The sequence below is a fragment of the Marmota flaviventris genome, chromosome 3, assembly GCF_047511675.1.
Source record: "Marmota flaviventris isolate mMarFla1 chromosome 3, mMarFla1.hap1, whole genome shotgun sequence".
NCBI lineage: Eukaryota > Metazoa > Chordata > Mammalia > Rodentia > Sciuridae > Marmota > Marmota flaviventris.
Genome location: NC_092500.1, coordinates 140,939,070 through 140,950,933, shown reverse-complemented (window position 1 = coordinate 140,950,933; position 11,864 = coordinate 140,939,070). Strand labels below are relative to the sequence as shown.

The 11,864-nt window shown below is 35.7% G+C and overlaps 1 protein-coding gene across 1 annotated transcript; it reads left to right on the top strand.

The window, feature by feature from the left end:
- Positions 1–2,285: 2,285 nt before the first annotated feature.
- On the top strand, positions 2,286–4,442 carry LOC114085827 (disintegrin and metalloproteinase domain-containing protein 25-like). The gene has a single exon (XM_027927163.2). The coding sequence runs from the start codon at positions 2,286–2,288 to the stop codon at positions 4,440–4,442; it is 2,157 nt and encodes a 718-aa protein (XP_027782964.2).
- Positions 4,443–11,864: the final 7,422 nt, after the last annotated feature.

Genomic DNA, 11,864 nt, shown 5'->3' with positions numbered 1-11,864 from the left:
GTTCAATCCCTGATATCCCCCAACCCAAAGAAAAGAAAGAATGGAGACATCAAGGTGAAAATTATTAGAAGCATAGGAGTGCTTAAGATCAATATCTGTTCATGACTTCATCCTTTAGGCTGAGCTATCAGGCTATCTTACTCTAGTTTTGTGTGTCTTCCCCTCCTACATATCCTCCTAAATGCACTCTGCTTGATTTATTTCCCCAGTAGTATTGGCACACCCAGCAGTGTGTTGTCAAAGTGTAGAAAGCAGATGGAAGTATTAATCTAGATGGGGTCGAGCATTTTAGTCAACAGTCATTGAACTGATGGAGTCCAGAGCCAGGCTACAGGAATAGCAAGGACGATAATGGAAACTTGAAAAATGGGAAAATGTGGAAAGAAAAGTTACGTGAATTGTCTACAAATTTAATGAATAAGTTTTAATTAAAAATGAAAGTTATGAGTTACTACCAAATAAGAGGATGGTCAAGAGTAATAATATGATTCAGAAACAGGCTATAAGTCGATGGTTGAAGTTCATTGAAGATGAATTGTAACAGTAAAAAACAAACACATGGGTTGTCAATATGCTTGATAAACAGTGAGAATGTGGATAAGATAGTGGAGAAGAGAGCAGTAAAACAAACACCTAATTCTTTGCTATTTGTGCAGGATTGATCGGGAAGTTGCTGAAAGAATGAGGAAGAATGGTAAATAATGGTGGAAGGAGATGGCTGCTAGTTTGCGGTTTGGAAGTGGCTTTGGCAACTAAAGCAAGTTATGACTGAATATCTGGTCTGTATAGTAGAGGGGGATTCTGAGAAAGGAAGACATCTCCCCTGGTGGGCTTCACATTTTTGAGATATAAAATTTTGTGACATTAACTAGGAAAAAGGGCTCTATATCAAGAAGTGTTAACAGAGAAGAGAATGCTGCTGCTTTTTGTTAGAGGAAGATTTCATGAGTGATGGGAAAAGATTTTAGAGAGAAAAGGTCAAAGAACTTAAAATCAAGATAAAACAAAAATTAAGGAGGAATGTGTCCTGGGTTCAGAATGGGACAGGTGCTGAATCTGGCCACTTTCATGCTTGAATTCCCTACTGTGGGAAGTGTTGTTTGCTTAGTGTGTTTTAGATACCTCGATGCAGATTCCACTTTCTTCTATTCCTTCCCCAACTATTTTAGTATTTCTTAATCTCATTATGTTAACAATCTCAGGAAAACTATAGATATTTACACTAGGTAATTAAAAAGGCATTTTACGTGTAAAATATTTTTCCATCTCCAAGTGTGACTCTCACAGCTAATTTGATTTTCTTTTCATTTTGTTGTGCCTGAGGTTTTGAAAAATACTATTTTTCTCCATAGTATAATTAAATATAAACATTTTCAAGTAATATGTCTATATATCAACCCAAGGCATTCCTACCTCCAATTCCACTATTGGATATTGGTTTATTGAATGAAGATATCTGTTATGATAGGATCTTTTGAAGGATAATTGATACTTTGACACTTTGCATTTGACAGGATTGAAATGAGATAGGACAAGTAATAATTTGCAACATGGAAGTGCATATGAAGGACCATCAGAAAAATAATATATGTGAGTATCTTTTTGCATGTCTTTCCTTACTGTGACAAAATAATTTCTCATTTGAAATAGGAAGAATGTGGATATTTATTCCAAGTTCATAGTATAAGTCAATATTCCCTCATTAAAAAAAATAAATTCATCTTTCCATTAAGACACCTTTGTTGGGTCTGGGGATATAGCTTAGTTGGTAGAGTGCTTGCCTCACATGCACAAAGCCCTGGGTTCAATCCCCACTGCCACCACAAAAAAAAAAAAAAGACATCTTTGTTTTAAACATTTATTGTGAAAATGTTCCCAAATATACATATATTTAGAGAATGGTATCATGAACACACACGTCCTTCATCTGTATTTGATAATTATCAACCTGTGGCCAACTGTTTTTCCTTTGCACCCCACAGTGTGAATCTGCCTCGCCAAAATTAAAGAGCAAATCCAATGCACTTATATGAAGTCATGCCTTAAACCAAATGCTAATGCATTTTAGCCCATACTCTGCTCTTTTCCTCTACCATGGCCTGTTCATAATTTAGTTGCCCAATTCTGCCCTTCTTTCTATTTTTTATTTTAGTTCTGCTACTCTGACAGATTGACTCTGCCAGAAGACATCCCATTAAAGGTCAGTGCTGCTTGCAACCAAGTCAAAGGGAAGAGACAGGCCAACAGCACCTCCTGCCCTGCCCCTTCGCCTCCAGTCATTGCCCATGATGGCTGTGGGTGAGGCCTTCCTGGTGCATGTGAGGATGGCTGTCATGAAATTCTGGCTGGGAATCTTGCTCTTCCTTTCTGGATGGTCCCAGATTGGCCACTCCCAACACCACAGCCCCCCAGAAGTAGTGATACCCTTGAAGATAACTGGCACCCATAGAGGCATGAGGACCCCTGACTGGCTCTCCTACAGCCTGCGCTTTGGAGGCCAGAGACAAATTGTCCACATAAAGGCCAAGAAATTTCTAGTGTCCAAACCTTTCTCTGTGTTCACCTACACAGACCAGGGAGCTCTGCTGGAGGAACAGCCTTTTGTCCAGAGTGACTGCTACTATTATGGTTATATGGAAGGGGACCCAGAATCCCTGGTTGCTCTTAGCACCTGTTCTGGGGGCTTTCGAGGAATGCTAGTGGTCCATGATACTGTTTATGAAATCAAACCCAAAAAAATTTCTGCCACATTTGAACATCTGGTTTATAGAATAGACAGGGAGGAGACACGATTCCCACCCACAAGATGTGGACTAACAGAAGAAGAACTAGCACGACAACTAAAGCTTCTTCACAAGAATGATATTATAAATTTAAAGCAAAGTGGCTATGAGAGGTGGTGGACTCACAAGGGTCTTATTGAATTGGCAGCTGTGGTAGACCATGAACGATACCGTCATCTGGAAAACAATATCTCAAATGTGGAGGATGAAGTAATCTTGGTTATAAATGCTGCAAATGAATATTATAAAGCACTGCAAATTGATTTGATTTTATATGGCCTTGAGGTCTGGAACAAAGAAAACCCCATAACTATCAGTACGATGGCCGATACTCTGTCAGAATTTTGCACTTGGAAGAAAATTAGTTTTGAAACTCGCATTCACCATGATACTGTACATCTTTTTATTAAGAAGTCATTTGGTAAACTCCTTGGCCTAGCCTTTGTTGGAACAATATGTAATAATCTTTATAATTGTGCAATTGATTCTTTTGAAGGTGACTCAGTTTCTTTTTTTGCATACATTGTGGCACACGAGTTGGGTCATAATTTGGGTATGAAGCATGATGAAAACACATGCACATGTGGGCAGAAGTCATGTGTAATGTATCCATCAAAAACTATTTCAAGTAAATTTAGCAACTGTAGCTATGCCAGCTACTGGGACATTGGTTCAAGAAAGAGCTGTATACATGATACACCAGACCCAAAGGCCATCTTCTCAAAGATACAGTGTGGGAATGGTGTTATTGAAGAAGGAGAGGAGTGTGACTGTGGATCCATGAAATTGTGTTCAGAAGATCCTTGTTGTTCGATGAACTGCACCCTGGAAGCTGGGGCTGTTTGTACTTTTGGGCCTTGTTGCAAAGACTGCCAGTTCTTGCCATCAGGCACAGAGTGTCGGAAAAAGGAAAATGAATGTGATCTTCCAGAGTGGTGCAATGGAACTTCACATGAGTGTCCAGGAGATGTATATGTGCAGGATGGGTTCTCTTGCATGGACGGTGGCAACTGCTATGAAAAGAGATGTAATATACGGGATGAACAGTGTAAGCAAATTTTTGGCATGGAAGCCAGGAGTGCCAATGAGAGGTGCTACAAGAATCTGAACACCCGAGGTGACCGTTTTGGTAACTGTGGTCTTGGTAAACAAGCATATATTAAGTGTGATATATCAGATGCCCTCTGTGGGAGAGTTCTGTGTGAGAATGTGTTATTCATTCCCTATTTGAGAAATCATTCTACTGTGCATTCGACTAATTTAAGTGGTGTCACCTGCTGGGGTACTGACTATCATTTTGGGATGAACATACCAGATATTGGAGAAGTGACTGATGGCACAGAGTGTGGTGTAGAACGTGTGTGCATTGACCGGAAGTGTGTATTTAGGTCCATCTGGGAAAGTGACTGTACACCAATGACCTGCAATAATAATGGGGTCTGCAACAACAAAGATCACTGCCATTGTAACTCTCAGTGGGCTCCACCCCGCTGCTTGAAAAAAGGCTATGGAGGGAGTGTTGATAGTGGCCCGCCTCCTCAGAAAACGGTACCAAAGATGGATATTTCCAAGAAAGCACTATTACTAAGTTTATGGATTCCTACTCTCCTTTTATTTAGCTGTTGGATTTTGGCAGTTTGGAAGATGCACAAATATTAGTAAACAAAAGAGCAAGGTGTTCAAACTTCATCTGAGGAAAACAAAAAAGAGCAAATATGTTCAATTTCAGAAAATAAACGTAAGCCTTAATGAACTTTTTGGTGTATTAAATTTTAGTGGTTATGTGGGTCAGAGACCACTGCCAGAAAATCCCAGATTTCTATTATGTTTCAAAATTATAAACATTAGCTATTATTAAATGTAAGTTATTCATAGCATAGTTCTACTTTTCATTTTAAGGAATTTTAATGGAATTCGTTCTTTGTGTTTCCCAAGCAAAAGCCCACTACGTGGATGGAATCATGAGAGTGAGTGAGTGAGTGAGTGTGTGTGTGTGTGTACTTGGAGTCTCTCTAAACTACCTTCTCCTTTTCACTCTGCTCTATCACATAGAGAGAGGAAACACACCAATCAAACCTCTTTGCCAGTCCTCCCTAGTACTTTCTGCCCTTGGGGGAACCAGAGGGAGACCTGTGTGAACTGTTAAGGTTTGCATCAGTATTACCTTGGTTACAGCTTTCACAGCAGCAGTAACTTTCAGCCTGTGCATTATTCCTAAGTATATTTAATAATTTCCAGAAGCAAAATTATCATCAGTCCCAGAGATACAGCAAAGCTACCAAATAACTTACCCTCAGAATCCTGAGTCCTGGTTCTCTGAGCCCTCCACCAGATTCCAGAGTTCTAGCACCAAGCTGGCTGCACCTGTCCTCAGAGGTTGGGGTCCTAGAACCATAGAACCTATTCCAAAGCTCTGAGTTTGTATATCCCTGACCTCTTCCCATTGATCTCCAGTCCTAATGGTGACAGCTATGCCTTCTAATTATTAACTAGCGGTTGTCTCAGGGGCGTGGGTTCTCATTTTGTGACTGAATTCTAAGTTCTATAGAACTTACGTTCATACAATGGAAAACATGGAAATGACTCAGACACCAGAAAGTTGTAAATTTTCTTACTACTATCCATTATCATCTTGGGAAATTTCTTGTAAGGTAGGTCTGATTGCAATGAATTCTCTCAGGTTTTCTTTGTCTGGTAATGTCTTTATCTCTCTCATATTTCTTAAAGATATTTTTGCTGGATATAGTATTTGTGGTTGCTAGTTTTTTTTTCCCCCTTAGCACATTAAATATATCATTTTAAATTTTTCCTGCTGTAGACTTCTGCTAAGAGGTCTACCTCCATACATTGGAATACTTACACTAATTACTTCTTTTATTGCTTTTAGCGCTCTCTTTTTCTTTGACCTTTGAGAATTTTATTGTAATAGTCATGAGACTAGCTTATTTGGGCAGAATTTGTTGGTAACCTTTCACCTTCCTATACCTCGATATTTGAATTTTCCTCCAAGTTTTAAAAAGTTTTCTGCTATTATTTCTTCAAATAAGCATTCTACACTTTCATAGTCTGTCTTCAAGCTCACTAATTACTTCTGCTTGATCAACTCTAATGTTAATGCCCTCTAGAACACTTTTCATTTTGTTTATCATATTTTTCTCCTCTGTATTTTTCTCTGTTGGAATTTGTTTCTTATTTTAATCTTTGCTAAATTTTTCTCTTAAATCTCTGAATTATTTCTCCTTGTTTTCTTGAAGTTCACTGAGTTTTCTTAAAATAGCTACTTTGAATTCCTTGTCTGACAATCATCTTCTTGTCTTTTGAATGAGTCGTCAGCACCTTGATTTGTCTACTTGATAAAGCCATCTTTCCTTGGCTTTTATTTCTTGTTGATTTATATTTCTATGTATGTATGTATCACAAATTAGGTTTTTCTTCATCTGCATATTCTGGGTAGAGTGAATGTTTTGTTCCAGGAAACTTGTTAGAAATACTGAGAGGACTGATTTTTATTTTCTGATTCCTCTTTAGAGGAGAGTCAAAGTCCAAGTTAAATGTGAGTTTCATAATGGTTCAACTGCTGTTTCAATATCCCACCTGGATGAGCCCATTGGAGATTCAGAGAGAAGACCCATGCTGTGTGGAAAAGGCATCCATGCTCTCCATTCCAGAGGGTCTGTGGACCATGCTTTCTACAACTACACGTGCCCAAAGGGTTTCTCTGGTACAGTGCCTCCTCTGGTGAGGATGGAGTGCTGCTGCCAAGTTCTGGGCACTGGGTACCGCTGCTTGCCCCACTCCCTGCCTTGTCACTAGCTGGCCTCAAATGGTTCAATCTCACTGGTGTTCACAACACTCCCTACCTGCTGATAAAAGTGTCAATCTCCTGGAAAGAACCTAATGGAGGGGAGGCCAAATGCCCTCTTCTGACTCACTCTTATTATGAGTACAGTGGGACTTTTCACACTTGGTATCACAGAAGGCTGGGGAGAAGGAGCATTTGGACATAAAGAAACATTCTCAATACCATCCAATCACAGTTCCACTCATCTTTTGCGTCCAAAGGGGCTTTATAGCCCCACTTTCGGTTTCCTTAGTTCATGCGAAGAGTTTATTATATGTGGATAGTTTCTTAAATAGATGTTTCTGTGGGAAATTAATATTTTAGGGCTTACTCCACAATCTTGTTCCACCTTCTTTCAGTAATGTTTCTGACTTTGAAGGCTTTGTGGGATGCTTGTGAGACCGTCTGGAATTTCTTAGAGTCATAATTTTCTAAAACCATGTTATATTTATATATGCAAGACAGCAAAATTGGGTTTCTCTCAAGCACATATACTCTTTCTCTGTTAAGATGCGTACCTGATTTTCAATTTGCATGTAGTAAAATATAAAGTTGGAGATTTGGGCTATGAACTTTTGTGTAATAGAGATTAAACCATATAATCTTTCACAGCTGAGGATATAGAATCAAATAGATACCTAGTCGATAACATATCAGGCCCAGACCTGAGAAATATGGTTTCAGAGGCTCAGTTCATAGTCAACCAACTCCATTGTTCTGAGTCCAATGTGAGGCAGAACATCATGACAGAAGAACATATAGGAACACTATGCAGCTTAAGGTGGCCCCAGACACAAAAAGAGAGGGGAAGTGGCTTCAGGGAAAATGAACTTTTCCAGGGTGCACCCCAGTGAACCATCACCTCCAGCCACATCTCACCTGTCACAGTCACCACCAAATACAACAGTCCCTTTTAATAATATATCAACTGGATTAATCCACTGATTAGTTGCAGCTCTCATAATCTAATCATTTCAACTCTAAACATTCCTGCATTAATAAAAACTTTTGTAGAATACCTCATACCTAGACCATAACAACTTCTGAATTTATTCATTTAGATCACTTTTTTTTTCCTCAGTTTAAATATTCACCAATTTTTTAGACTTTTTCAAAAAACTTTTTTCAAAAAATCATTGATTTCTGCTATTGTTTGCTATGGTTTATGATTTTCTTCTCTAATTTTTACTCTTTTCCTCTTTATACTAACTTTAAGATTAGTTGGTTCTTCTTTCTCTAGTTCTTTGAAATGTAAATGTAAAGTTAGGAGTTTTTTTTTTCTTCAGATCACTCTTCCTTTTTAATATACGTGTTTATTACTATAAACTTACCCTTTAGTATTTTTTTTTTAGTATTTTTTTTTTGTATTTTTGTTGTATTCCATAAGTTTTGGAATGTCCTGTGCTCAGTTTTATTTTTTTATTTATTTTATTTTCTAATTCCTCTTTTGAATAACTCTTCATCCAGTGATTGTTTAAGACAATATTGTTAAATTTTCAATTACTTGTGAATTTCCTTGTTTTCTTAATTAAATCCTTGTCTCATTTTATTTTGGTTAGGGGAAAAATGGTATGATTTTAAACTTCTCAACCATGTTAAGATTTGTTTTATAATGTAATAGGTGATGTAAAGTAGAAAATGTTATAAGGGAGCTTAAGAAAAATTATGTATTCTTTATTGTTTGTTAAGATCATTTGATCTATAGTGTTTGTTAGTTTATTTCTTTATTGATTATCTGTATAGATAATCAAATTTTGTGGCACAATCATCCTTAATTGTTTTGTGTTTTAACTATATATTTAACCAAATATCAATTGTTAAAAGCAGAACACCAAATTTTTCTAGTATTTCTGTATTGCCATCAGTTTCTCCAATTAGGTTTATTTGTATTTGTTTTATATTTTAGGTGTTATTAATTAGGTGCATAAATATTAATAATTTTATATCTTCCTGTTGATGTGGATCTTATTATATAACTGCCTTTTTTTCTGTGATGATTCTGAAGTAAAGTCCATTTTGTCTGATATAAACAGACAGCTGTGTTTTCTTTTTGGTTTCCATTTCATGAGAGATCTTTTCTAATTTCTTCATTTTCAGCCTATATATCCATATCTAAAGATTTTCGGGCAGTCCATATATTTCTCAATATTGTATTTTATCCATTTAGAGATGCCATGCTTTTTACCTAAGGAGTCTGATTTATTTAAACTTAAAGAAGTCATTGGTATTTAAAAGGCTTACCAGTGCCATTTGGTAATTGTGTTGTTTTGCAGTTATTTTGTTCCTCTCTGTCTTTTGTCTATCTATTACAGAATTTTTTGGAGTTACCACAAGCCTTGCACAATTATCTTTTGTTTGTAACCATTTATATATTTTTATAACAACTTGCTTTTTTATCACATTCAAAACTGTAATTTTACTATATTACACACATTTTGTTTTCATGAAGCCATTGTTCTCTTATTTTTATTTTACATACCCATTAACAAATTTCGTGGCACAATTATTCTTAATTGTTTTGTGTTTTAACTTTATATGACACCCAAAATTAGTTTGTGCAGCACTATTACAGTGTTACATTACTGTGTATTTGTGTATGTATATTTACCTCTACCAGTGAGATTTATGCTTTCATATGGGTATTTATTTGTGTGTAGAATGGTTTTGTTTAAATTTGAAGAACTATTTTAAGCTTTTCTTGTAAAACAAGTTTAATGTTGATGAACTCCATCAATTATTGTTTGTCTGGAAAAGACTATATCTCTCTATCACTGTTAAAACATAGGATGGCCTGATACAGTTTTCTTGGTGGGCAGATTCTTTTTTTCACTTGGTACTTTGAATATATCATCCCACTTTCTCCTGTACTACAGATTTATTCTGAAAAATCCACAGACAATCTCGGTATGTGATGTGTTGATTTTCTCTATTTTCAAATTTCTCCGACTTTGACTTTTGTTACTTTAATTATAAATTGTCTTGGTATAAAATCTTTTTAGGTATATAGATGCTTTAAAGTGACACATAAAAATTAGACATATTTATGGGGTACCATGTGGGGCATCCTTCAAACAAAGCATACCATCTCTATTTCCTCAAACATATATCATTTCTTTTTGGTGAAAACATTCAAAATGGTTACAATAGGTAGAAAAAGCCAGACAAGGAAAGAAAAATATTGCATTTTATTACTTACATGAAGAATCTAAAAATGTCAAACTAAGAGCAATAGAGGTAGAATGGTGGTTGCTTGTGATCCAGGAGTCGGAGCAATTGAGAGTGTTGATCAAAGGGTAAAAACTTACATTTGTAAGATGAATAATTTCTGGAGCTGTAGTGTGCAGAATATAAAATATAGTTAATGTATATGTGAAATTTCCATAACTATTCAAATGAAGAAAATAATTTATGGGAATTATTATACAAAATATTCTTACATTAAAACAACATGTTCTACTTTAATATTTTTATATAATTTTAGTTGTCAAACATACCTCAATAAGACTACAAAGTATAATGTTCTAAACATAATTCTATGTCCTTCACATACTAATATTGAGCTTAGTGAAGCTTATTTTATCAATGGGTAGAAAATTTCTGCTTTAAGCTTCATTTTTTAAAAAATCTCAGGTTAAAGCAAACCATTTATATGCTACTGAATATTCTTCATACTTGTCTTAATCAGCTTTTTCACTGCTGTGACTAAAGGATCTGACAAGAACAATTTAGAGGAGAAAAAATTTATTTGAGGTCCCCGGTTTCAGAGGTCTTACTCCATAGAAGGTCAGCTCCATTCGGGACTCAAAGAACATCCTGGTTGTAGAGGGGTCAGAGGAAAGCAACTCATATCATGGCCATCACGAAGCAGAGAGAGAGTCCACTCACCAGATACAAATATATACCCCAAAGCCATGCTCCAATTCCCATCTCCTCCAGCCACACCCCACCACTTCAGTTAATCCCATTATGGATTAATTCACTGATTAGGCTAAGGCGATAACCCAGTCATTTCTCCTCCAATCCTTCTTGTATTGTCTCACACATAAGCTTTTGGGGGCGCACCACATCTAAACCATAACAATATTATTCTATTATTTTGAATTCATAATCTGTTTTCAGATTCTAAAAAAAATCTCTCCAACAGTACTGATTGAATTAAGATAGACTTTTATAAAATTTATGCAGGAAAAAAATAGTAATATAGTCATAAATGGTGTAGAAACTACAATCATTAGTTATTTGCCAGGCTTTTTTTATACACTGCAGAGAAGGTCTTTAGGAATTTCTCCTTAAAATTTACTTTGTGGGTTTATCACATCACCAGCATGATGAATTTTCCACAAATCCTTAATAAGTTAATTATGAATTAAAATAAGCCTTCTGTAAACCTTAACCTTCCTGAATTGGTCCCATTTAGAGTAAGAATGAAAAAGGCAAAGCAGCAATTGAGGCTATTTCAATTTGTTACAATAATTGTATATCCACTAAATCTCCAAGCTCTCAAACTGCAACACTATGGAACCACAAAAGAGGTTTCTACTTTTTAATTTTAATCATTCTTCCAACTAACTTCTAAGATATATGAAAAACAAACTCATTTCCCACTTGACTAATGTCTTTTATGATTTTTTTAAACAAAAATTTTAAAACTTTTTCTGTTTGCTTCTAGGCAAAACTGCATGCTCACTTAAAATAATCTATGAATGGTTGTTTTTCCCTTATTGATGCAAATCTTACAATAAAAATATCATAATCCAAAATGGTCCTCAAGTATCCAATGAGTTAGTAACTGAATGTAGAAATGCATACAATCCTGGGCCCAGATTCATGGAAGCTGACCATCTAGTTAAGAAGTTATAGAACAACAACAAAACTACTTATATGTAATATGCTTAGATATAATATAGTCTAGTATATAAATGTATTAGATGACAATTACTATGTGCCACATCTGCCTAACCACTTTACATATATTAGTTCATTTAATACTGAACAACCCTACAGGATGGTTACAATTATTATTATTATTATTTTACATGTAAAGAAATAGAAGACAAAAAAAAATAAAGCAATGGTAGAAATAAATTATGAACCCACCCAGTCTATCATCTCCTGGATTTACCCTTTTATTTATTATACTTTACTGTCTCTTCTGTTTTTATGATGTTCAGTAATGGCATTATTAGTGTCAAATATCAGCCACTAAGTTAATTGCACACAGAATGAGTACAACGGAAGTA

Bases quoted from the DNA above. Each gene is read 5' to 3' on its own strand.
- LOC114085827 (XM_027927163.2), top strand. From the start codon at position 2,286: ATGATGGCTGTGGGTGAGGCCTTCCTGGTGCATGTGAGGATGGCTGTC.